The 26505-nt window shown below is 36.1% G+C and overlaps 2 protein-coding genes, 1 long non-coding RNA gene and 1 pseudogene across 3 annotated transcripts in view; 3 read left to right on the top strand and 1 right to left on the bottom strand.

Annotated features, from left to right (window-relative positions):
• The window catches only part of dlgap2a (discs, large (Drosophila) homolog-associated protein 2a), a 155059-nt gene extending 144271 nt beyond the window's left edge, over window positions 1–10788 (bottom strand). The window contains exons 1-2 of the mRNA XM_016269872.1: window positions 10722–10788; window positions 858–912 (exon numbers count right to left, since the gene is read on the bottom strand). Of these exons, the coding sequence (XP_016125358.1) occupies window positions 858–912; window positions 10722–10739 (73 nt within the window). The 5' untranslated portion in view covers window positions 10740–10788. The remainder of the gene's footprint in view (window positions 1–857; window positions 913–10721) is intronic.
• LOC107583593 (glutamate-rich protein 1-like) lies at window positions 10765–15362 on the top strand (annotated as a pseudogene).
• A 2740-nt stretch (window positions 15363–18102) lies between these two features.
• LOC107583592 (uncharacterized) lies at window positions 18103–19067 on the top strand. The gene is made up of 2 exons (XR_001609052.1): window positions 18103–18146; window positions 18558–19067. It is a non-coding gene; the product is annotated as an uncharacterized lncRNA (long non-coding RNA).
• Window positions 19068–19999: 932 nt separating this feature from the next.
• The window catches only part of LOC107583662 (cytospin-A-like), a 16101-nt gene continuing 9595 nt past the window's right edge, over window positions 20000–26505 (top strand). The window contains exons 1-4 of the mRNA XM_016269944.1: window positions 20000–20056; window positions 21254–21318; window positions 22700–23056; window positions 23776–23849. Coding sequence (XP_016125430.1) covers window positions 21276–21318; window positions 22700–23056; window positions 23776–23849 — 474 coding nt within the window. The 5' untranslated portion in view covers window positions 20000–20056; window positions 21254–21275. The remainder of the gene's footprint in view (window positions 20057–21253; window positions 21319–22699; window positions 23057–23775; window positions 23850–26505) is intronic.

The raw sequence follows: 26505 nt of genomic DNA, 5'->3' as shown, positions 1-26505 counted from the left end.
TGTGATATTATTTTATCATAGTGATATTGCTATATATATTTTATATTTTTATATACAGTATATATATATATATAGATATATAGAGAGAGAGAGAGAGAGAGAGAGAGAGAGAGAGAGAGAGAGAGATAGAGAGATACATACACATACATACATACATACATGCATACACACATACATACATACCATGGTAGAGACAGGCTTCCATACAAAAGAAGAGCAAGAACATAAAAATGAATGAAAAAAATGAATGTTACCTTGTTGTTCATTAAGAGTATGTAAATTGCATCACTATGTTTGCTTTACTAAAAACACCAAGATAAAGCGATTGTAACAGTGTAAAGTAAACAAATGCATTCCATTTTAGCTTTTAAAGTCCTCTAGTTCATCCGTTGTGCTGCCAAGTACATTCACAAATGCTGGGCTTAATTATCTAAAATGAGTGTAAATGGTTACCATTAAATGGAGGAAACTGTAAGTGCAAGAAGCTCAGGTACAATCCAAACACACTCAGTCATCAAAATCAATATTTGTTCCAGGTTTTGCTCCAAATGTTGATTATTAAGCCCAAAATAAATATTTTGTTCTATTTTGAGCCCTATGTGAAGCTGGATCTACATCAGAAGACCGATACTAGCAGAGTCAGACTCTTTGGAGCGGAGGCACAGCGAGTACCTCAGTAAATCTACCTGCTCAATCAATCACGTTAGACCTAATACAATGTATACAGGCCTGTCTAACACACACAAACTCGTAGATCAGCATTTGTTCCTGTAGACACACCATTTGAGAAACCAAAAAGGCTCGGGCTCCAGACCTAAACATACTGTTGCATTTGAATGACAGGTGTGTGGTTTTACCTGTGTTCCTGTCTGGGAGGATACAGCAGCGTTGTTGCAGTATGCTCAGCAGCACCTGTCAGGTGGGGAGAAAGATAGAGGCATCAGGAGAGGAGGAAGAGAAACATAGAAATAATAAAGAAAATGAGAACAAGCATGCATGAATGCGCATGCAGTCTAAACAGCCATTAATTACAGGTAGGGGCTGTCAGGTTTAGAAAGCGTTAAGTGGCCCCCAGGTTTCCCTGCTGTGTGTATGAACGAGCTGTGAATGGCTGTGTGGGTGAATAATTTTATACTGAGAATCTCTTTACATGGCTGTTAGCAGAGACAGAAGCCAAAACAGGAGATTAGAGCACAAATTTGTTCACTGACAGAAAACAGAGACTTCTCTACACACAAAATGCTCAAATCCGACACCATCGGCACGTACATGAGATCAGGAAAGTGTGTATTCTAGTAGAGTACAGGGATAAATCTCTCATTCATGCTGAATCAGATGTAACTCGACCATGCCTTTGTTCCATAATTCCTTCATAAATCCAGTCTTCTCTCCGATTTATGTGTTTCTAGAAGTTCACATGGTTATTGCATGTCTTCAAGGCCACCATAAAATAGTACTCAAGTAACAGTGTCCTATATAATCATCATATGCAGATGAAGTATGAAAGTATCAATATGAGCAAACAACAATATTTGATTTTGGTTGCTAATATTGGGACACCCACTTCTAATTAACAGGTTTGACTACTTTAGTCATTTCCATGAGTACAAATCTTAATGTTTAAGCATACAATGATATTCTAGGGAATTGTGTGCTTCTAGTTTTATAACAACAGTTTGGACAGGACCCTTTTCTATTCTAACAAGACAATGCCTCTGTGTATAAGGCAAGGTTCAAAAAGAAATGATTGATTCAGTCAGTGTGGAAGAACTTGACTGGTCTGCAGAAAGCCAAGTCCTAATCCCAGCTGAACACCTCTGTTGTGACTTTAAATGAAGACCTTGAGCCAAAAACTCATCACCAAACACCACATGCACTATATAGACTAAAGTATTGGGAGTGGGATACCCCTTCTTAAGAACAGAAAAATGCACTTCCAAAACTGTGGCAACAAAGATGGAAACATAACTCATGTATTTAAAAATGATATTTCCATCTCTGTTGCAACAGTTTTGGAAGTCTCTAAAATGACTGTACCCATATGTACAAGCCATTGGTGTTTGGTGATGAGTTTTTGGCTTAAGGTCTGCATTTAAAGTCACACCAGAGGTGTTCAGATCAGGACTGGGCTTTCTGCAGACCAGTCAAGTTCTTCCACACTGACTCAATCAATCATTTATTTTTTAACCTTGCCTTATACACAGAGGCATTGTCATGTTAGAATAGAAAAGGGTCCTATCCAAACTGTTGCTATAAAAAGCACACAATTCCCTAGAATATCATTATATGCTTAAACATTAAGATTTGTACTCATGGAAAATACAAAAGTAGTCAAACCTGTTAATTAGAAGTGGGTGTCCCAATACTTTTGGCAATAGTGTAATTTTGCTCTCTAAACAGAAACACAGTATACAACTTTGAAAAGTTCTGAAGATCAGATTTTGTGTGCTATCCTTCACACTCTGAAACTTTTACATTGCTCATATTTTACAGTTATGCTGAATTGAACATATAAAACCATAAATCAATCTCCATTTAACTGCATTTCACATCTGCAGTCAAGCAGAACAAATTTACCCTCCTAAAGCATATTAGAATGTCACTGCCATCTAGTGGCCGGGTGGTATCGGTACTACACTTTTCAGGAGAGAAGGTATCAATGCAGCATTTTCACAATACAGCTTATAGCATAAAGTGGAAAACGTTACTGATGAACTGATTATAATTTTCCACCCAGTCTAACTGATGTCTCCAAAACTATCACAAGTTATTCTCACAATTTTAACAAAACCAACAAAAGCATGTAGACAACTATAGCTAACGTTAACATGAAATTATTTATTATCATTTAATACAAAATGAAGAATAGAATAGAATAGTCTTTGGTCATTCTGAGCATCTGATGATTCAAACTGGAGGAATCAGGTGCGCAGAGGCTCTACACAGCACACAAAAGAAGGAGTTATTAACCAATCAGCTGGAAAATTATCACTTTAGTGTTGGCAGAGATAAAATAAAGTAGACAGAGGACTATTGGGTTTAGTGTGAGAGAGATAGAGTGTGATGGAAAGAGAGAGAAAGAGAGTGAAATTAAGTGTGCGCAATGTAGATGAAAGAAAAGGGAAGAATGTGTCATTCTTCATCCCTCATTCCCAAAATAAATGGTTCCCATCTTCCATGAATGTATTTAGCTCACTGGAGGAAGCTTACAGAAAACAGATGAACATTTATGAAATAAGCTAAATGAGGAATCTGATTAGAACAGAGTCTAAACAATTCATATTAGCATTTGGCTGCAGGAGTTGCAACAAACACAGTATTTACACATTCTGAAGTCAGGAGTGAGGAAGGCTGAATTTACTCTGTAAATTTACTAAGTTGAATCTTGTGTTCGCTTTGATTCACTGCAGTTGTAAAGGACCATTCACACAAAGAACGATAACTATAAAGCTAACTATATGCCAATAAAGTTAATAATCATTCTAATTCTGTGAGAATGGCAAATCCATACCACAGCTAGAATGATAATGAACAATGTTGTTTAAATGACTTTCAAATCAATATTTAAAAAATTTACAGCATATCAAGAAAAAGCTTAAGCATTTAAAGTGGCATACAACATGACTGCAGCATGCACTTACAATAAACTGAATGTTATTGTGCAATGTTGTTGGATAAAAATGTAGTTATTGTTATAATCTTTATAGTTATCGTTCTTGGTGTGAAGGACCAGGCCTTTAGTATCCATTTCAACAGACTATAATGTTCTTTTAATTATAAGCATACACTACAGTTTTGTCGCCTTTTCCTTTAAATGCTCAAGCACTTTAAAGTCATGTGGATTTTGATTAGCTGTCAATGGTTTTATCATTCATCAGCTGGAAATAAAATGTTCTGAGAGTGATTCCAACAAGTTCCTATGTGTCATTATTGTTAATGCTGGGAATTTTCCTTATTCTCACAGAATTAGAACAATTATTAAAACTTCATATTATCATTATGTTTTTTTTTGTGTGTGTGTGTGAATGGGCCTTAAGGGGCCATTACATACAATGTGTGTTTGCATTGAAAAAATTGCAAGACAGAGTAGTGGTACGAAAAAACGCATGGTCTAAAAAGATGTTTTTTTAATCTGAACTTTCACCATGTTTTAAAAAGCAAAAGTACAGCTTTAGCTTCAATACAATTAAGTTAAATTAATAGTAAAAAAAATAAGTTACAAGGAACAATGATCCTGATTTTAAAGGTCAGAATGCCCAATGCATTTTTAACTGTTATGATCACTGCAGATCATTTTCACAAGGTAGCTAGCAGCTAAATTAGTTTTATAAAATAATCCAGACATTTACTTAGACTAAAAAATAAATAAAATAATCATTTTAGAGCTGCTTCAAGCAGAACTGAATTCTGTTTGTATCACTTCATCATAATTTTCCTGTTTAACACTGTAAAGCCGCTTTCTGTCGCTGTCATTCTGTTGCACTGTGGAAGCTTCTGTCACGAAAACAAATTCCTCGTATGTGTAAACATACCTGGCAACAGTGTTGGGGGTAACGCATTACAAGTAACGCGAGTTACGTAATCAGATTACTTTTTTCAAGTAACTAGTAAAGTAACGCATTACTTTTAAATTTACAAGAAAATATCTGAGTTACTTTTTCAAACAAGTAATGCAAGTTACTTTTTTTTCCAATTTATTGATTGACAGCTCTCCTGTCCCCATGTTGAGACAAAATCAGAAGATGTTACTGTAGTTCAAAATAAATATGAAATGCATGAATTCATCTCACTCACAAAAAAAAAACTGATTCCATATTCCTCAAAATGAATAAAAATAATGCAACTCAGAATATGATACAAACCTGCAATAATTAAATGTTAAACAACACAAATATCCTTTATGTATTTAATCCCATTCTATTAACCAATGCATTTGCTTCTGACCTTCGATGATCCAGTTCAACCGTACTAATAAGCAAAAATTACTCTAGACAAACATTTGTGTGTTTTTTTTTATTGCTGAAGTGTGTTGAAATTTCTTCTTCTGCATTCTACTGTACAGACGTAAATTTACTTTCCCTTCAGCCTGAGGCTTATTCATTTCACTTTTGGTGTGAAAAGGCTTTTATATATTTGCCAAAAATAGAACTTTTTTATTTTAAAAACAAACAAGCAAGCCCTGTCCAGATTTAAAAAGTAACGCAAAAGTAACAAGATGCATTACTTTCCATAAAAAGTAACTAAGTAACGTAATTAGTTACTTTTTTATAGAGTAACGCAATATTGTAATGCATTACTTTTAAAAGTAACTTTCCCCAACACTGCCTGGCAATAAAGCTCATTCATTCTGAAACTATCTGTTTTGTATAAAATACTATATAAAAAAGGTGATTTGAATTATGTCATTAGTGTAGACTAATTATAGTTCAATAAACCCATGTCACTCTGAAATGCATTGAAACAGAATCTCAGGTGCACTCAAATGAGTTCAGCATTTGCTCAAGACTTAACTTTAGAGCTGTAGCTCTCCGTCCAAAGTCTGCATCCTCAAGACTACGTCCTCAGAATGCTAATCAAGCTGTGGAACCTGCGCTTACAATTCAGATGAGCCATCAGAGAGTGAGAGAGAGAGAGAGAACTGAAATTGAAATCAAGAGGTAAGGAAGGAGAGAGAGAGAAATTTCACGCAAGAGCAATTCCAAGGTTCCCCTGCCTGCACAGAACAGACATCACACACTGCATCCTGAACTAAAGCTCAAAAGTCAAATCAAACTCAAAGCAGCCAATCAGAGCGAAACTGCTGGCCAGTTTGTGCACAAGGACATACAGGAGTCCTGCTGATATTGACCAACACGGCCTTGCACTGATTCATTTAAAAAGGAAAGACTCTTAAGCAGATCTGCTATATTCTGCTGACTGAGTTACTCCTTCAAAAACATGTTTTACTGTTCTGTTTATTTATAACCATTCTAAATTATTTTATTTTCAATTATTCAAAAGTTTGGTATCAGAGTTTAAAAGTTATTTTTTATAAAAGAAGCCTCGTGCTCACCAAGGCTGCATTCATTTGATCAACAAATAGACTACAATTTAAAATTACTGCTTTTTATTTCAATATATTTTAGAAAGTTATTTATTCCTGTGATTCAGTGTCACATGATCCTTCATAAATCGTTCTAATATGCTGATCTTGTAACATTACTCGTTATTATCAATGATGAAAACAGTTGTGCTGCTTAATATTTTTGTGAAAATGTTAATACTTTTTTCAGGATTCCTTGATGAATAGATGAACAGCAGCATAAAATATCATACACTTTATAATGATTAACAGAACATTGTACAGTGTTAATTTAATGCATAACACTGAATCACAACATGAGGTTTGAGAGAGAAATTGGTATAAAAGAAAATGAGAATTGACTTGTGTGGTGAAAGATGCAAGTGGGGAACAAAACTATTAAAAATATTGCAAATACACTAAAAATTCTCACCAGTCTAATGCATCAATTCCTTAAATAATCCTGATTTCAACACATCAGATAAAAACGGTGAGATTTGCCATTGCATTCCTCTCACAGAAACAGCCAAGTAATAAAGAAATTAGCTTGGTGTCGTGTGGGTACCTGCACTGGCATCACACGGCACAAAATGAAATTGACTGTTTTCTTTAGAGTTAATTAACCTCCACGCTCCCCTGAGCTCCTGGTGCAGGGGAACTGACACAGAGGAGCTGGCAACCCAGAGCTCATTTTTCTGCCCAAACTAAAGTGCACTGTCACGTTCAATGTTCTGCTTAGTCGCTTGTGATGAGGATAAAGTGAGAAGAGTACAAAAAAAAATAAAGAAAACGGACTCATAAACCCAAGGGCTTCCCTCTCATCTCAGATAACGCATAGGAGTTCACCCAGCAAATACAAATAAGAAAGCCAATTAAAACTCATCTAACCACTTGAGACAGTCAACAGATGTCATTAGAAACATGCATGAGTGCAAGTCACTGTCGGAAATCTTCTATTTTAGACTCTAAGAGTGAGTTTCACTAATATGGAGATAAAAGAATGCAAGTTATTTTCTAATGATTTGTCATTAATAATCCCTTTTTCATACTATATGAAATATATTGTGTGATGGAGAATCCGTCTGTACAATAATCATTGCCCTAGCTGACCCTCTTTCCACAGGACAGCAGCTGGCTCATGACAATCTCTGTGTAATCAGTGTGTGTACACTCACGGTGTGCTTAATCAGTGTGTATATAATCAGTGTGTGTCTAATCGCAGCTCTCTAAATTACTAAATAGCTTCGACTGTCACAATCAGGAAAAAAAAAACACTCTGATACAGCACATGCAGACACTCTCTGGGGTTGCTCTATGCGTGCATGTGTGCGCACATCTTAGGCTTCCAGAACTCGCTTTCTTCAGGAACCTCTTAATTCCCGGAGTAATTGGGGGAAGGAGGAGCTCTGAGACAGCAGCACTAATTACAGTGTTTTCTGGAGAAATGTTTCATCCTGTGGCTCAAAAAATACAGCAAGATTAAACGGTTTTAACCTACAGTCAGAGATAATGAGGTCAGAAACCACAGAAAGGGTGAGAAGTTTTAACCCTGAATTTACTTTTTTTTTTTTTCAAAAAAGACTCCAATGATGTAAATGTAAAAAATAATAATAATAATTTTGAAATTAACCTGTTTTCCCTTCATATTATTTTAAGAAGTACTTAAAACCCGGCAGTCAGCAGTGTTATTTTTAGTATTATTTCTATACTTATTAATTAGCTTTTTCAATTTTCATTTTCATTTGAATAATTCTGTGCTTTTGTCATTTTTATTAGATTCTATTTAGATTTAATTTCATTAATTTTTAGTTTGTCATTTTAGTATTTAAAATTATTTAATTTCAGATAGTTGCCAAGGCCAAGTTTTTTAAGTTTAATTTAATTGTATTTTATTTCAATTAATGAAAAAGCACTGGTATTTCTATTCAAGGCGATATCAATAACCCAATATTTTCATATTATGGTCGAAAAATGATAAATGCCAGCAAATATTTGTATACTATACTGTGCAAATAAATAAACAATAAAACACTAAAAGTAAAATGACTTATTTTAAATAACTCGATTGAATTAGGCATCACACAGTATTGTAATTTGCCGTATTAAAATTTATATTAGTTCGGATATATGCAAAAAATTACAATTTAACAATTACATTTTTAGGCTTTTAAATTATTAGAATTTTTAAAGGTTAATTTTAAGTAAGTGTTAGATGATGCACTAAATAATCTAAACATAAAAATATAGGAAATGAGCATGAACCATAACATTTACTGTATCGACTGATACAAATAAATCCAAAAATTCTCTAATTTCAACCACTAACCAGTATATATTGCACATTCCATTCTAGTAATGTCAATCTGATTATACTTTAAGTATTTTTTTCAAGATAATGATTTTGTGATCTCTGAGACCCCCAACAAGAGGGTTATATACAGTAAGTGAGGGTTTGTGGGTGAAGACATTTAAGCAACTCACTGACCTTGCCTCATTAATCCATTAATTTGTTCAGTCATTCATTTTCATGTCATCCTCTCGCTATTTCTTATCTACCAGGCAGCAAAATTTCCACTGAAGCACTAACACATGCCTGCATAATGAATGGGAGAAGCAACTACACAGACACACACACAGAAACACTAGCTGCCATTCAAACTGATGACAGAAGCACACATGCGAAACACGAAAAGCATCTTGCGCCTCTATGTCCATGAGTTCTCCTGTCATAATGTTTTATGGTTCCAGATATGAGCTAAAAATAAAGGCAATCCCATGGAGTGTTTTATTCAAAAGGCTTCACTTCCAAGACAACTAGGGAAAGAACAATAGAGGAACCTGCATTATGAACCACATCATAACCTATGGTAGGGATGGACTATTAAAGTTTGGTCAAATATGCAGTTTAGAGCTCATTAAATCAGAAAAAAAAATTGACTGCAGAAATTGCAACTGACCAATTAAACCAACATTAAACTCTAATTACAATGCTGAAATTGCTAATACTAACTAATGGTGAAATGGTCAACAATAATTGAACACATGCTAATATTGGCTCTTCACTGATTGCATCCCAAGTAACTAGAACAAAATTCCACACCTGGGTTAAACCGATTTGAAGTCAAGTCACTGAACTGAATAAACAATGTTTAAAGATATTTACAGGCAAGGGTGCTATATAAGAAGCTTTAATAAACTCTCAGCATGGACCACAGAACCCTTCAGATCCCCAGTTATACGTGCTGTCTATCAGCATAAGTACAAGATACAGAGAAGGCTGAATCTGCCAGTCTGAGTTATTTCTGTAGAGCCGGTGTTTGAAACTGCAAATGAATGCTGCACCCTGCACTTACATTGACAGACAGCTGCATCTGGGAAGCTTTGTACTGCATCTGCTGCTGACTTATGTAATATGTTTTAAATGGGCATCTTTAGAGTCATTTTAGAGAACAGCTTAGATAATGGATGCATATTTTGTCAAATTTGCTCTCTCGCAGTCACACACTCACACATTTGCAGTGAGTGTATGATAGGAAGCAATCTTGGAATCCTTAAGCTTTTCCAGCAAAAGCTACACACACACACAGCCACAGCCTTCCACTGCTAACCCAACAGCATCCATTACTTCTCAACTGGACTGAGGTGTGAATGCCATCTCAACAAATGTGAATTTTTCTTTACAACACTGATTGACTGTAATGGGTTAGCCCTGATACTGAATAATTATGTTGTGGCCAATAACATAAAAATTGGAAATGATACTTAAATTCCATACTACTTATTCGAAATCAATTAAAATAAAATACTATAACTAAAATTAATTGTTATAAACGCTACAGGTGGCTTCATTTTATAAATGTAGGCTTCATAACATTATAATGTAAATTATTTAAAAAGTACATTCATTTTGGGATTTGCAAAAGATCATTTATCATTTATCATAGATTAACTTTGAGTTCAAACGTAATCTTCATGAAATAATGTTGGAAATCTGCATGCACAGTTAAATATCCAACATCATCCGATTCTGATAAATTAAGAAATGTATTTGAATTGTAATAATTACAATTTTATGTCTTCCCAACATCGAGTAAGTGCAACATGAGGAATTTGTCACCCCAAATTTTCAGATCTGTGGTTGATCAATTAAACTGTTTCAATTATTAATTCTCAGAATTTGACCTTTACCCATGGATAGATATAACCTAATACTGGATGACTGCATCAGTACAGTTTGCATATGAGTCTACACTACAAAATGTTGTTTTAGATATACATATTTAATCTTGCATGCATAATAAGTATGGATAATTAGCAGTTTTAAAAATTGCACTAGCCAGTTATAAACAAAGACGGTAAGAAGTCGTTTACAAGTCATGATCAATGTTCAAGAATGTTAAATACATTGTTAAATAAACTTAGATAAAAGTGACATTTCTGTCAAACCTAGAAAAGCAAATGTTCGGAATTTTGGTTGAATCCACTTGAAATACGACAGGTGAAAGTGTCACGCCTTCTCTCGGCAGGTGAGTGATGTAATGCCGAGCTCTGCATCCCGCGCGCCGCCGCACACAGAGAGTAGAGTAGAGTAGAGTAGAGTAGACTTTAGTTTTCTTCAGCACGTTTCAAGAAACAGGCATGCACAGTTTGCTGAACGTACCTTCTTCCACGCGGACATTCTAGCTTTTCCTTGAGCTTGCGTCTACATGGTGAGGATGGCAGCGAAGTTTAGAGAGTGCATGTGCTCAGCGGATGCGGTGCTCCCTGGAGCTGCTGTAGCGCTTGTCCGCGCCGCTGGATGGCGGAGTTCAGGACGTCGCACGCTCAGCTGCCATCATGGTGAGGTCGGAAGTACGATAACGCAAAGCAGCAGAAGTTTATGGCATATGTGAGCGATTTTCTTATATGCGCTACATTTTGAATCCTGGATCCATATTAAATGTTTAAAATAGTCATAAATTAAAGATGGAAAACTTGAGCTGCGTCTTACCATTCACCACTGTTTACACCTGTTCGAAAAGTATACTGTAATTATAATAATGGTGTGAAATGTTGTATACTCCTGAGGAAAAAGGTTATACATTTCTGCCGCTGATATGTCCGTCAGAAAAGAAGGTAAGAAAGAAGCACTAAATAAAACTGTATATTTAAATGTTTACAATGCTCACGTGCTAGATCCTTGTAAATTACCCTGCACTTGCTTTTTGTTGACATCAGGGGCTTGATTATAAACGAGCTTTATTAATTTAGCTTCCATGCTTGGGATATAAAAAGTACTGTAAAATGATATACATGTTCTAAATTAGTATTCCAGTCCAGCTAGGTCCTGCAAAGACTATATCCTGCAGTCCAAGAGCAGAGTATGCTGCAACTTGCTGCCCAGGAGCGGAGCATACTTGCACCTGTGCCACCTGTAAAAATACCTCAGTCCATCCCACCCAAGAAGTCAGGTCAGAGTTTGCTTCATACTTGCTTAAGTCATTAAAAGAATAGATCACCCAAAAAATTAAAATGCACTCCCCTACTCCCCCTCGGGCCATCCACGATGTAGATTAGTTTGTTTCTTCATTGGAACAGATTTGGATAAATTTAGCATTACATCACGTTCTCACCAGTAGATCCTCTGCAGTGATTACTTGTGGATTATTTGATGTTTTTGTCAGCTGTTTGAAATCTCATTCTGATGGCACCCATTCACTTCTGACGATCCATTGGTGAGTAAGTGATTCTAGATTTCTCCAAATCTGTTCTAATGACGAAACAAACTCATCTACATCTTGGATGGCCTGAGGAGTGCATTTTCAGCTAATTTTCTTTTTTTGGGCGAAGTATTCCCTTGAAGTTTTAACAAAGGGAATTGACTGCTCTTTTTTTTCTCTCTCTCTTTTAGGTAATGAGAAGAATACAGCTGTACAAGACAAAAAGCTCTACACTGTTCTTCCTCCTCCTGAAGGCTACCTCATTAATAGTGGGGAGGATTTGGTCGCACCATCCAATCCAGATCCCACTGACTCAGAGGACAGCCCAGCCGGTGAGTTGTTAGCAACTCTCTTGTATCTGATTAATAACACTTTATCTCTTAGATGAAAAATATCACCATCCCTCCTTTTATTTCTCTTTTAAACACACTCTCCAGCAGGAAATGAATATCAGTAGTTGTGGTGAAGTGATCCTGGTAATGCCTGCAAATAATACTGACATATGAGTCATTTGTAGGTTTAAATCACACAAACAAAAGGTAATAAGAGATTGAGATTATTTCAGATTATTGATTTGCTCTGAGCATTTGTGACATTTTATTTTGGCCAATTTGAGACTGTTTCCTGCTTCTCCTGTTCTATTGACAGGATGAGTTTACCAAAATGAGGGTCTGTTTAACATCCTTTGTAACATCCTTTGGAAATTTGTATTTGTCCTGTATGAAATTTAATTGTAATACCATCCAAAATATGACAAAACCAAGCACCTTCTCCATAGGTGGTGACATTTTTTTATTACACATGAATCATCCCACAATTGCGAGTCTTTTAATTCAGATGCAGTGTTTGGCTTAGTGTTCATGTTGTACTCCTCTCCTCTTTCACTAAAAAGCTCTGCAGATTTCCTCCTCCTACCGTCTTTTTGTTGCTATTGATCTGAATAGACCTCAATGGACCTGCAGAGCGGCAAAACTTCGCTCACAAATCTCTCTCTCACACACACACACACACACACACACACACACACTGTCCATGTTATTGAGGCTTCACTCATCCTTCCTTTATTACAAATCGGTCTCATTGTATGAGCTGTATGCTGATGAGCTGAATCTTTGCTTCCTGCGGTGTGTTGCTCAGATGTGCGGTCAGTTCCTCGGCTCTGAATTCAGATGAAAAAAAATCAATAGCTCAGCACATCTCAGTGTGTTAGTATAGTCTTGAGGAGCTTGAAAAGCCTGCAGAAAACTACTGAAAGGGCAAAGGTGTGTGTGTGTGTGTGTGTGTGCACTATCCACTCTGGTAATTGCTTCTTATTGTACATGCACATTTCTTGTAAGATGATTTTTATTTGAAAAAGTCTACCAAGAGCATAAATGTAATGAGGCTGTAACTGATGTCATTCAGTTGTTATAGTGAATTTATTTAAATCTGTTCATGGCAAATCAGCCACTTAAACCTCTTTCTCCAGAGAATGGAGCCTGATACCTGTCAGATTTAAAAACCCTTTGTAATAATTCTAATGCTGTGAGAAAGTCCATAATCCTCCTCACCAATGAGCCATTTTTGGATTTTTCAGATGCTGATGACCATGAGTTATGTAAGAAGAGGAAAAGGAGGAGAAAGAAAAAAGTGTTACCCAATACCACAGAGGAAGTGTCCAACCCTCCAGCAGAGGGCGCTGTACTGGGCCAGACAGATGCAGCACATCCCAGTGATGAAGGGGACACTGGAAGCTCAGTCAGCACAGAGCAGCTCCGCAAGAACAGAAAGAGGAAGAAGAAGAAAAAACGTCTCAAAGAGAAAGTCCAAGCTCTTGGATTGGTGCCTCGAGCAAGAGCTGTTGAATTCACGTACGCACAGAGAGATGTAAATTCAGAGAAGGTGCTCGACTTCCTTCGTACCACACAAAGAGATCTACCTCTCTGATCTCAAATACTCTGGTATAACATATTACTATACACTTAAATTATTATATATATTTTTTCCTTATTAATGAGGATATAAAGGACATTGCGGGTATAAATATACACTACCACTAATGCCGCTATGTAAAAAAATATAATGCATCTTTGTTAGATAAATGTTTATTCATATATATGTGTATATATAACAGCAATAAAATAAACGTAAATATTGCTACTCTTTTCTTCAGGCTCCTGTGTAGAAAGTGGCCCCTCTCTTTCCCTCACTGCAGCGGAGGCTCTGTTCTCTCGTCTCTCAGGCTCTCTAGGCTGTGTGGCCTTAGGGCTGTACTGGTGAAGAATGAAGGGCAGTTCAAATCACAGCTGCAAGAATTCAGACACACAAGCAAATTACATGCAGGTGAGTGCGGGTGTTTGGACCTCCCATGTCTGAACATCAAGCATATGTGTTTTTGATTCATAGTGATGGTTGCAAACAATAGAATACAACTCAAAGAAAAAGTAATAGTAGCCACATTTTTTTACATTTTTACATGTCTGTACTCATTATTTGATCTTACTGCCAAAAGACTTTTACGCTAAATGTAAATTTTTATAACTAAAATGCCCACAGATATGCCATTGTTCAAAAATTTGAGGTCAAACGTTTTGAAAGAAGATAATACTTTTATTAATGTATTGAAGTGAGGAAAACAAAAAGATAGATAGATAGATAGATAGATATAGATGTTGCTTTGTTGAGCACAAGAGACTTCTTTTATAAACATAAAAAACAGATACCACTCAATTAAAGTGCAGACTGGCTTTATTGACTTAACAAAATCTGCGTTTACAAAGAATGTGTCCATAGTGTTTTTGCATGACCTTTAATGTATGTATGCATGTATGTGTACGTGCGTTTGTGAAGTCAGATTAGATTTTAACAAGATGATCAGTGTTTTCCTGAGGAGCTACAAGCACCCAGCGGATTCAGGACATTCCACCGGTGTCCATGGTGACTCTTAAACATAGCCTCTGTCTCCACGACAACCACAGGACATACCATTTATCCTTTTTTTTCACCCATACACCATTATTTCCACCAGCAGGTCATTGACCCTGTTACTCTGTTTTGTGGTTTCCCTCAGATTTCCTAATAACAAAAATTTGTATGAAAATACAGGTGCCATGGTGCATTTCACTAAAGCAATTTTTATTATATAGCAGTTATTTGGTCCCATTGCGATTTTAATCTCTTTTACAAGAGAGATCTGGCCAAGATATTAATAAAATTCAGGCAGAAGAAAACATAAATAAATAAAACCTTAGAAAAAAACATTAGAGAGCACACATTTACTATGTGATCGTTTCTTTCTCTTTCTTGTTTTACAGATGAGGTTTCAGTAGTCTGCACACTTATTGAGTATTGGCTGGCAGAGATTCTGCCCATGCAGAGACAGCAGAGGACATAACGTCCCCAGATTCAGCACCTGAGAGGAAAATGACTGAATAACCAGCAGGTCCCTGATTGTAATATCTCATTATGAAAGAGATCTTCAGTCATGCTGTTTTATAGTCAAGGATGTCAAGAAACTCGGGATCAATCAGCTTCAGCAACAATTCGGATTCCTTTTGAAGACCCAGAATCATGTACTTTAGTTTATCCTGCCTTCACATTAATAATTACTTAGGAAAAATATATTTTTATTATTATATTAAAATTAATATATTTATTATTATTTATTTTTACACATTCTCTGCTGCTCGTTCTTTCTTCACACTGCACCAGTACACTCCCAGAGATGTATATTACTGCAAGACAAACACTAAAGTATTGTTATTGACCGTGACTCTGGATCAACGGTCTTCCTTCAGCTCATTATGAGGAGTCTGTGGTTTAGTCTCTTAGCGGCTAATTATCTTAACATCAGAATGTCAGCAGCTCATCTCTGATCTCACAGCCTGTTTAGATCATGACATTTAAGCTTTTACGCACTAGACTGCTTGTTAACATCATTTACCCAAACCAGTGCCTGATTTACATTTTCTTTTTCGATTCAATGAGCTACTTTGGGCCATCAATGTGACAAGCCACTGTGACCATCAGTGTGACTATAAAAATGTCTATAAAAATATTTATTAAACTTTTAATTCCATTTGTGAAAGAAAAACAGATGTGTGCTTGTTTTCAGTGATTGTTTGAGATACCTACCTGCAGTGCACTACATACTATGATCCATTTAAACTGATTCGATGGCTTATCCATGACGTCAAGGAAGAATGACTTTAGCTATACAAGCGTCTCTAGACTTTAACGTGTGTTTGTGCTAATCTGCGACACAAGGCAACCCACAGCAGAGACTTGCCATTATAGGATCACATGCATCTGGGTTGGCGCAGACAGAATAATTTTTTATTGCGTCCCATTATGTTACAGTGTTGTGAAATAATAGCCTTGCCATTTCTCTCAGAAATATTTCCTTACACCAGCTGGAATATGGTGTGGAGGACACAGCAGGTGTGATGATGGTATTATACAGTAGCAGCTGAAAAGAACAAAATAAAATAGCTAATCATCTTGTTTTAGCAGTAGACGCAGCATATCATCAGACTAAAGGCTCACTGCAGCTTTAATATCACAGTTTATTGGTTTATAGTTTATGGATCAGGACTGAATATCCACTCAGAAGATGAGAGGCAATCCTGCAAAGAGGTGGAGCGAATATCTGCCAGTCAGAAGTGCTCGGAAAAGCAATTTAATTTAAACATACTAAATGATCTGCCACTGAGTGAGGCCTATTTATTTAACAGGTCCTCATAAAACACAAGATTTGTCCGTCTCCAGTGAGGCCCTGAGACAGATAAAACATTGTGCGTTTAAAGGGTCTATAGTATGTTGGGAAAGACAATATTCTGCTGTCCCCTGTTTATTATGTTCTCTACCCTGAGGCAAAACTCCAGACAGGTTCATTTTAAAGTGTAGCAACAAACAGATATTTAACTAGGTGAGACAAAATGGTGGCAGAAACATCTGAAATATACTGTTTTTGTTTCTAGGATCTTCACTAGCATCCATAAGCCTAGGGTCAGAAAAAAATATCCCTTTCCATTGCATTTATTGCATTACATTAATGTTTGAGCTACAGTAAAGCCTCTTGTATAAATAAAAATATATTAAGCATCACAGCTGTTATCAACATTGATAATAATTAATGTTTCTTGAGCACCAAATCAGCATATTGGAATGATTTCTGAAGAATCATGTGACACTGAAAATTGAGCACTCGTCACAGGAATAAATTTAATTTGAAAACATATTCAAATAAATATATTCAAAATTATACTTTCTTTTTAATTTAGTTTTGTTTTTGTTCTGATAACTGGGTCAACTCTGACCTGTGTGACTAGACTTTATAGCCCTTTCCGGCTTTACACATGCCAGGCTATACAAGGATGTCGTCCTTCACAACAACTTAATCCCCCATTCCTCACAGTTGCCACTGTCGTCATAACTAGCATGTCCAACAAGTGCATGCTAGCCTCATTTTGGTAATCTCATTGAGACAGAGACAGACAGACGGGGCCTCTCTCTCTATATAAGCTCTGATCAGAGCAAGACAGTGATAGACGTGCAGTCCAACCGGAGTGAACTCTATCCTCTGAGAAGCCTCCTTCTTTCAGAAGGAGAGAAACAAGGAACCAGAGGAAGAAGTCCTGCTCACAAACAAAGCTTCGAGGCCTAGGGACTAAATTTATGATTTTTGGTCTCCACGTCCTACTTTACGACACATCCACTACTTGCAGGTGAGTAAAAGAATCTTATGAATTAAAAAGAAAACTGCAGAAATATACAGATAAACTGAAAGAATCATCTGCAGATGTTTATAGTTTTGTATACGTATGTGTATTTACACCTAAATTGGGGCAGAACTGCAGGGATAAACTCGTAAAGCTTACTAGATGTTGATGTAATAGTGAATAATCTTTTTGTTCTATAAAACGTTCCACATGGTCTGATTTCAATCGCTATTATCTCAAATTAGGCCTTTAATTGGCCATTATTACATTAGAAAACTCTTGTAATTACAATCCATTTTAAGTTGTTACAGAATTATCATGATGATTTACTTTAGTGAGTTCTTTAATTATTTAACCATTTAATATTTCACAGCCAAACTAAATGAGTCATCAGTCAGACAGGTTAAGGTGTTTCTAATTGAACGTGACCTGAAGGTTAATGTTTGTCAGTTCATCATACAATATAACCATTGATTTCCACTCTCTTTCAGACGTCCACCGTACAGACTGTGACCCAAAGAGCTCACAATCTCGTAGTGCCACGGGTGGCTGTTTTTCTGGGTGCATTGGGAATTGCGATGTCTGGATACAGCTCTCGCCAACTTGCTGTTCACCACCGTCCCTCCACACGCATCCTGCACTGGATGTCCAAACCCGCCATTAATGTCGATAGCCCCAGTTCCCCAGGTCGAGCCCGTCTGGCTTCAGCCAATACTTCAATTTCATCCATCAAAAAAGATGAACAGGATCAAAAAATCAAAAGCACAGGTGACACTGAGCAACCTGTGAAGGCATCACCTGACATATGAAAACAAAACAAAAAAAAAACTTCAGCCACACAAGGGACTTGTGAGGTCTTACTGGGTAAAATGGAGCATAGTCAGTTATTTAGTCTGTAGTTATTTGGAAAGTGCCTTTGTACAAGAAAGCCAGTTTGCCCTGATTAGATTGTGTGTATTTATGAGGTTGGCCGAAGTTGCACAAATGATTCAGCAGATATGTGATAAGGACCAACTGTCGGTTTGCTGATGAGTAATACATTAAGGTGACATCCTTGTAAAAAAATCACCTGGAATTTTATTTTATTTTATTCCCCAGGTCGAGCCCGTCTGGCTTCAGCCAATACTTCAATTTCATCCATCAAAAAAGATGAACAGGATCAAAAAATCAAAAGCACAGGTGACACTGAGCAACCTGTGAAGGCATCACCTGACATATGAAAACAAAACAAAAAAAAAACTTCAGCCACACAAGGGACTTGTGAGGTCTTACTGGGTAAAATGGAGCATAGTCAGTTATTTAGTCTGTAGTTATTTGGAAAGTGCCTTTGTACAAGAAAGCCAGTTTGCCCTGATTAGATTGTGTGTATTTATGAGGTTGGCCGAAGTTGCACAAATGATTCAGCAGATATGTGATAAGGACCAACTGTTGGTTTGCTGATGAGTAATACATTAAGGTGACATCCTTGTAAAAAAATCACCTGGAATTTTTTTTTTATTTTTTTTTTTTAAATATGTCTAAATATACAGGCATATTGGTTTGATGATGTCATGCTTGGGCGCTGACACTGGTGGAGTGATATTCTGAAAATCCACTGAATTTTAATATGCTGAATCAAGCCCACATACCAAGCATAATTTGCACGTCAGTCAATGGCGTCCTAATTTACAGTCACAATAACACCCACTGTGACAGGCATGTTTCCTAAGCTAAACCACTTCCTGAAGATTAGTTTGTTAAATTGATTGACTAGGGCTTGTTAATGAGATGTAAACACAGGTAGGCTGTGAATGAGTCAGGAGCTGTTTTGCTATGTTTTGTTCTGCTATGTTTTGTATTATGTATAATCTTTTTAAATGCTTATTTTAGCTGTTTTATATGGCTACAGTATTACAGCCCTAATAGCAGTGTCTATCTTATAAACAATACAAAAAATGTAGCTGTGCTATTTACAAGTTATGCAAATAAAAAATATATAAAAATAATTTGTCTTAGACTTTTTTAAAGTCATTTAGTTTCATGGTGTATGTTTTTTATTGCGGTAAAAATCACTTAAGTTTATTGCATTGCAGTCACTTAGGTCAGATAAGCTAAAGGCTAAATAACATTATCTTAAACGTCTGTTTCTCCTCAAGGTAAACCTTTAAATTAGGATTATGGTCAGCATCAGGTCAGAAGTTAAGGTTAAGGTGAACTGACAGGCTGTCTATAGAGTTCGTTAAGCTTTATAAATTAACACAACCCCTTAATAATGATGATGTTTATGAGAAGAATGTATTCACACGTGACTCCTGATGGAAAGAAACTCAGTCATTTGATTTTAAGGGTGTTTGTCGCTCCTTCAAAAGCTGAGGACAGTAAGATCAATTGAATGAAGCTTTAGATCTAGTTCACGCCGTCTCCAGTAGTAGACTACTCCTCAGTCCTCATGAGGGGGCAAAAGGACAGTTTTTAACCGGGCTTCATACCCACATCCTGCAGTCTGCTCATGCTCTTGCTCTTGCTCTGCTCTCGTCCCGTAAAGCGGTGCGACTCCACCAGCGACAAACATGTACAACTTGGAAGTCAGTCCCGGTGAATACAAGACCTTCGATTAGGTGTGTAAGCAACAAAACTATCCATTATTATTGTTTTCGCTATCGTATAGGTATATATATATATATTAGTCATTTGTATAAGAATTATATGCGGTAATTTTTCTCCTATATTGTAATGCTGTCTGTTCGTGTAATCTTGTTAATTCCTTGTTTTTATTATATTGCTTTAAAGTTGTTGTTGTTATTACGACTTCATTAACTTATTAAAAGTTGCTGGTTCATTAAAGTGATGTTATAAGTGATAGGCTATTAATTGATATTAGCTATAAAGTAGGAGAGGCTGGAAATTAAGTGTTGTAACGTCTAAAGTAAGTTTTAACCAATTAGAAATTAGGGGGAAAGGAAGTGGTTAATTATTGTTTTAATCCTGATCTGTTCTATTAGATTACAACAGTAGCCTATTAATTCATTAAACTGATTAGACTACAAAAATATTTTTACAGACTACTGCAATAAAAAACCAATCACGTTATTAAAACTGTTAGTAGTATTATCAATATTAATAACAGTATTGCTTAAAATCGTCGTGCTAGTTCTGTTGGGATCAAAATGGTAGCAAATTTAATTCCATGTTTGTTTTGTTTCTCTAAGTTTAAAATCCTATACGTTGTTCACTTTAGACTGAGTGGCTATAAAAAGTTATTATGCAAACAATACAATTTACTTTACCTGTTGAATATACAGTGATGTAATGTCATTATTGTTGGGAGCTGTTCTTTAGAGACCAATCAAATGGTGCCATTTATCAGTTGTCTTGATATTATGAACACCAGTAAAAACTGTGAATATTAATGAGTCAAAGGGATTATCAGTCTGTCTCTTCCCTACAAGACCCAATTTTATATTCTATATATTACTGATTTTGAATTGACATATAGAATATAATTGTACAACACTCCCTCCCTGGTCTCTCACAGCAGTGTAAATTTAGCACTGTCCATGGGCTTTTGCATTTTCATGCAGTTTACCACAAACCTCATTCAAATTTCCCTGCCATTGGTGCAGAGCTTTCTGAATATCTCTGAACTCAGTATGGGCAGAGATACTAATACAAAATATTTTTATATATATCTTTAGAGTTATTGATATGTAGATTTGGAAACACAACTCTGTTATTTGGATATTGGATCAAGAGTTGGACATAGACCATGTGTGTGAATAAACTATGTGTATGATTTTCTTTGACTCATCCTCTAGAGTGAAACAAGCTGTTGGTAACATGGGGAATAACTCTGGAAAAGAAAGACATGGGTCTTCATCAGGTAACTTGCTCTTGACAACAAGTACACACACACACACACACACACACATATTATGTGTTTTATTGAGATACCTCCAAGGTGCAGGGACATACAAAATAATTTTTCAACAGAGAAAGAATATCAACAGAGACAGAGAGATATATAAACATGAAAAATAAGGAGAGAAAAGAGTGCTGTGTGAAGCAGGTATGTGAATGTTGAATATTGAAAAAGAAAGAACTGCAGGAGAGTTATTAAATATAAGAGAGAGAGAGAGAGAGAGTCATTATTGGAATACTGTATTGTACATTCTTCCCTGTTATTGGTGGTGTCCAGAGCCCTCAGACTCACTGACTCAGCAAACCTTTCCCACCAAGAGAGATGACAAAGACTTCTTAATGAAGAACACCCACCCACACACAGACACACACACTCACACTCACACACATTCAATCAAATCTTTTCCTGTTGGTTCATGTAAAAAAAAAAAGCAAATAGTGAAACCTGCCTTTTTTTTATTTATTTTTTTACTTTTTTCTTAAATGATTAATTCAACCAAAATTATTAATTTACTAATTCCAAACTCATATAATTTACTTTTGTACATGGTGCAAGTGTCATAAATTTAGTTTTTATGAAGCTATACAATAGCATTGTGTGAAGAACAGACAACATTTTAAGTTGTTTTGTTGCCAAAATTTACCAATGGTGTATGAAAAATAAATCGATTTTCTTTTTTATTGCAACATAACAATGGAAATTATATACAACATTTTTTGATGATAATGGATTTTACAGAGCTTAAGGGAATAGCAAAAAAAAAATGCAAAGGACTTCCATAGACTCTTAAAATAATGGAAAAAATTATACTTAAAATCTAGTTATTATGTCCTTCATACAGAATTCTTACTAAGTTGACTGATCTGAGAAGGAAAATAAAAAAATAAAAAATAAAGAAATGTTCTTGAAAGATACACTTAAAATAGGGGCAAAAGGATATTTTATATGTAATTTATTTATCTTTTTTATTATTATTATTTAAAAATGCATTTTAAAATCTTGAATCATTCTTTTAAAAGATGTTTAGATATTTTACTGGAAAACCAGAACAAAATGTGATTAGGAAAGTAGTGTTGATAGTAGTGTCATCTATCCAGATAAAGAGACAAAAAAATCTGTATTAGATTTCATTTGGTAGTCACATAATTCTGTACCCAGACAGTGTCTTCTTGTCCCCTGAAACCATTCATATATTAACCACATTCTGAACATTCCTTGAATAACAAATAAAGTTTCATTTCTATGACAGACTAACCTACGCACAGAAGTTATCATGTCAGGAAATGTTTTATTTTAAGAGACATCTGTCCGTTCTCAGAGCTCAACCTCTGTCTCTCTATAGGCACTGCTGCGGAAATGTATGAAACACCTCCCGCCTCGCCGTATAGTGTTGTTACTACCTGCTCACCAACCACACAATTGGTGTCCATTTCCAACTGTACAAGCACAGCCACCCCTGAATCAGCTCAAGACGCTCTGAGCTCCACCAATCAGAATGATGAGCCATTGTTGGACTGCAGGACAGGGCCTGCAAAGGAGGCTGAGGAGGGACTTAAGATGACAGAATCACCTGGGCAGGTGTCTTATCTCTCAGATGTGTGTATGAATGGAGACACAAAAGTGGACGCAAAACTTCTACAGGAGTGTTTGAACACACTGCAGCTTAACAACATTGAAGAATCCACGCACATATTAAATGGTGAGTTAGACAGTCATGCTATGTCCATTCATTCATTAACTGAAGCATGTACATATTTACATGAACTACATATACTCTTAAACATGTTGAATAAGTGTTCTACACATAATAACATTCTCAATGTATTACTGTACATGCATTCGGGGGTCTCAACTAGTGTCACTGGTCTGTTCTGATCATGGACAGCAGGAAGGAAAACATGCTACATGCGAATAATAAAATACAGTTAACCAAATAAGCATGCATATTTATATGCTTGTCTTTTGTTGTTGAAATCACTTTGCAGAAGATTTAGACGTTTTTGAAAACCTTGAACAAAACTGTGGAAGGTAAAAGGAAATACAACCCAGAGTACATCAAATATTACTTATTTATTTTATTTTTCATAGTTGGGTTGCCACTTGATATCTAATATTAAATCAGGGTCCTAAAGAATAACCTCTTGAAAACCACTAATACCTTTATAGATGTTTATTCACAGCTGTTGTTTACATAGTGTTTATTAAACAATTGTATAACTTTTATCATATTCCTGTTGCTGTGGGTTTATAAAGGCAATAAACCATTTGAGGTCATGCATTGCAATGGTTTTACTACTGTTGTAAACTTAAAGTAACACATTTCCTTTTGTGGTTTATTGCTTTATTATGTGCTTAGCAAATACTAATATTATTTATAATGTGATTAATATTGAGAATCACTTTTTTTATGTTTTTCAGATTTGTTAAAATGTTTTCTGGTGGAGAGGGAGAAGATAAAGGAGGAATTGAGAAGTTGTAAGGAGAAGATTAAGGTGAATCACATTTGCTTCTTTTTGTAGCATCCATGTACTCTCAAATGACACATTGTGTCTCAGCTGCTCCAAACCCTGACATTCAGTTTGTGCTTGACACTTTGGTTTCTAAAATTCGCTCTTTTGAAGACAGAGGAAAACGCAACAGGAAGTCACATTGTTCCCAGAGGTACAGGTCAAGGATTGCCTGATAACAGCTTGTCAGCTTCAGCAAAGGCTTATGGGACATGCAATCCTACAAATGACTCCTTTCCTGTCTTAGCTAGGAATGGACATGGTTTTTGTGAGCGTTTTGTGTTTATGTTATGGTTCTCTAACATGGGCCTAATCTGGTAGTCTCAAGGAATCAGATTAAAAAAAGATCTATTTTTGACAGGAATGAGGAAGAGTATAAAGAAAGGGACAGCAAAGGAAATCATTATCCCTTGCATAGATTTCTGAATAGATAGATTTAGTATGAAAGAAAGAGAAAGTTTATTCAATTAGTTACAGCAACTTGTGAACATCAAAACAGTTCTGTGGTCTTAAAGTAGCTATTCAGGGTGTCAGGCCTGCAGAAGTAGTAGGAGTGATTGAGACGCAGATGGAAACAGGGAGTGAACAGGAGATACTGAGGGGGATGTGGGGAATTCTGTTCAGCTCTTGCAAGTACAAAACTTTTTTGTTTGGCCACTGTGAGAGCAGAAGTCAGCATGTAACGACTCACTGACCAAACAACAGAGTGAATGTGTGTTACTGCCCAGCCTTCTGACATATCTTTACAAGTCAACTCAACCACTAATCACGCTTACATGAACCAAATAAATAATAGGACAATCAAGTCAACTTTATTTTATAGTGTTTTTTACAATAGAGATTATTTCGAAGTGGCTTTACAGTATTAAACAGGAAATTAATAGACTCAATCATGCAAACTTCAAAAATAGGACAAATCCAAATTCTGCTGTAATGCAGCTGTAGCAAGTCAGTAGTGTTATTATTCAGCTCCAGTCAGTTCAGTGTTGGTTCAGTTCAATAACTGTGTAAAGTTCAGACATTAGTGGCATTATTCAGCTCAATTCAGTTTTAGATTTGTTCTGATCCAATAGTGTCAGGGCAGTTTTTGCAACAAACATTGGTCAGCAAAACGTCCGAATAAACGAAATCCGGTAGAAGATTGTGTGGTGTGTTCTGCCGAATGTTCAGCAGCTCATCCCTGGTAAAACTGATCGTGTTTGAGAAACAAAAAACAGGAAAAACTAACAAAAACAGTACAAACACTGGAGAGCCAAACACTGCGGCTGCCGTCTGCGGCGCCATTTAGCTTTTTAATGTCACCAAATCAAAATCAACAACTCTTTTTTTAATGAAATGTTGCAGTGTTTATTTATTATAAATTATTTATCTGTGCATATAATTTAAAAAAATCATGTGCCCTCATAATCTTTAATCAGAAAAAATTAACGGTTACACTTTACTTGAAGGGGTGTGCGTAAGACTGACATGACACCTTCATAATCATGACATGACACATGTCATGAATATGAAGGAGGTTTTATGCATGTTTATGACAACTGTCATTAAGTGTCATTCGCTCAGTTATGTAATTTTTAATGCAAAGATGACATTGTTTGAGATGTCTTTGTTATGGGCTATGGTTAGGGGTAAGGGTAGGGGTAGGGTTAGGTCAAATAATGTTATATTTGCATTAAAAATGACATAACTGAGCGAATGACACTTAATGACAGTTGTCATAAACATGCATAAAACCTCCTTCATATTCATGACATGTGTCATGTCATGATTATGAAGGTGTCATGTCAGTCTTATGCACACCCCTTCAAGTAAAGTGTTACCAAATTAACTTCTCCTCCCTCTCACAATCAATGTTTTGTGCACTGGTGCAAGAGCGGGACAATAATTAGCAAATGACAACAATCCAATAAATTCCCAAAACAGTCCTGCTGTACATACACCATTCAAGATGCCGTTTAACTTGGATATATGTCAGAATACAAAAGAAAAGTCAGTCACTATTTCCGGTTCATGTTGACTTTAAAATGTCATTAAAAGGACCCTTTAATCTGTCTGAAATCAGAGTTTTTCCGATGTTTGTTTATTTCATTTTTAAAGTCAGACTGACAAAGCTCAGTAAATGCAATTGTAGCATGATTTCATCCAGCATGCGCACAACAGCAAGGCCAATTGTAGACTACAATTGGCCTTGCTGTTGTGCGCTTTCTCCAGAAGACAGAGATGATGCACAACATGTATTAAATCACTACCAGACAACTTTCATATTCACTCATAAGATTTAGAGTCACACGCTTTGTAATATTCCCGGTTTCATTTTGACCTGAATCTAACACGCAATGTCAATGTAACGGTGCTGACGAGACATGAGACGTGTGGATCCATCTGCAAGCTTTTAATAGAGAGACGTGGTAAACAGGCAGGGTCAAACAATGGGAAACAGGTATATGGCGGGCAAAACACAAGAATAGTCCTAGGGCTAGCGTAGGTCACCGATCGGCAGACAGAATCACAGGGGCGAGACGAGAGGGAAAAAAATTAATAAAAAAAAAAATCCCGGAAAACAGGCAAAGGTCAAAACCCGCAAAAATAGGCAAGGCAAAACAAGGAAAACACGGAGACTCGGAAAGGGGTACAGGCTAAA

This window comes from Sinocyclocheilus grahami, unplaced genomic scaffold (genome assembly GCF_001515645.1).
Source record: "Sinocyclocheilus grahami isolate Dianchi unplaced genomic scaffold, SAMN03320097.WGS_v1.1 scaffold54.1, whole genome shotgun sequence".
NCBI lineage: Eukaryota > Metazoa > Chordata > Actinopteri > Cypriniformes > Cyprinidae > Sinocyclocheilus > Sinocyclocheilus grahami.
Note: the sequence above shows the minus strand (reverse complement) of the source record. Positions and strands in the feature narration are given on the sequence as shown.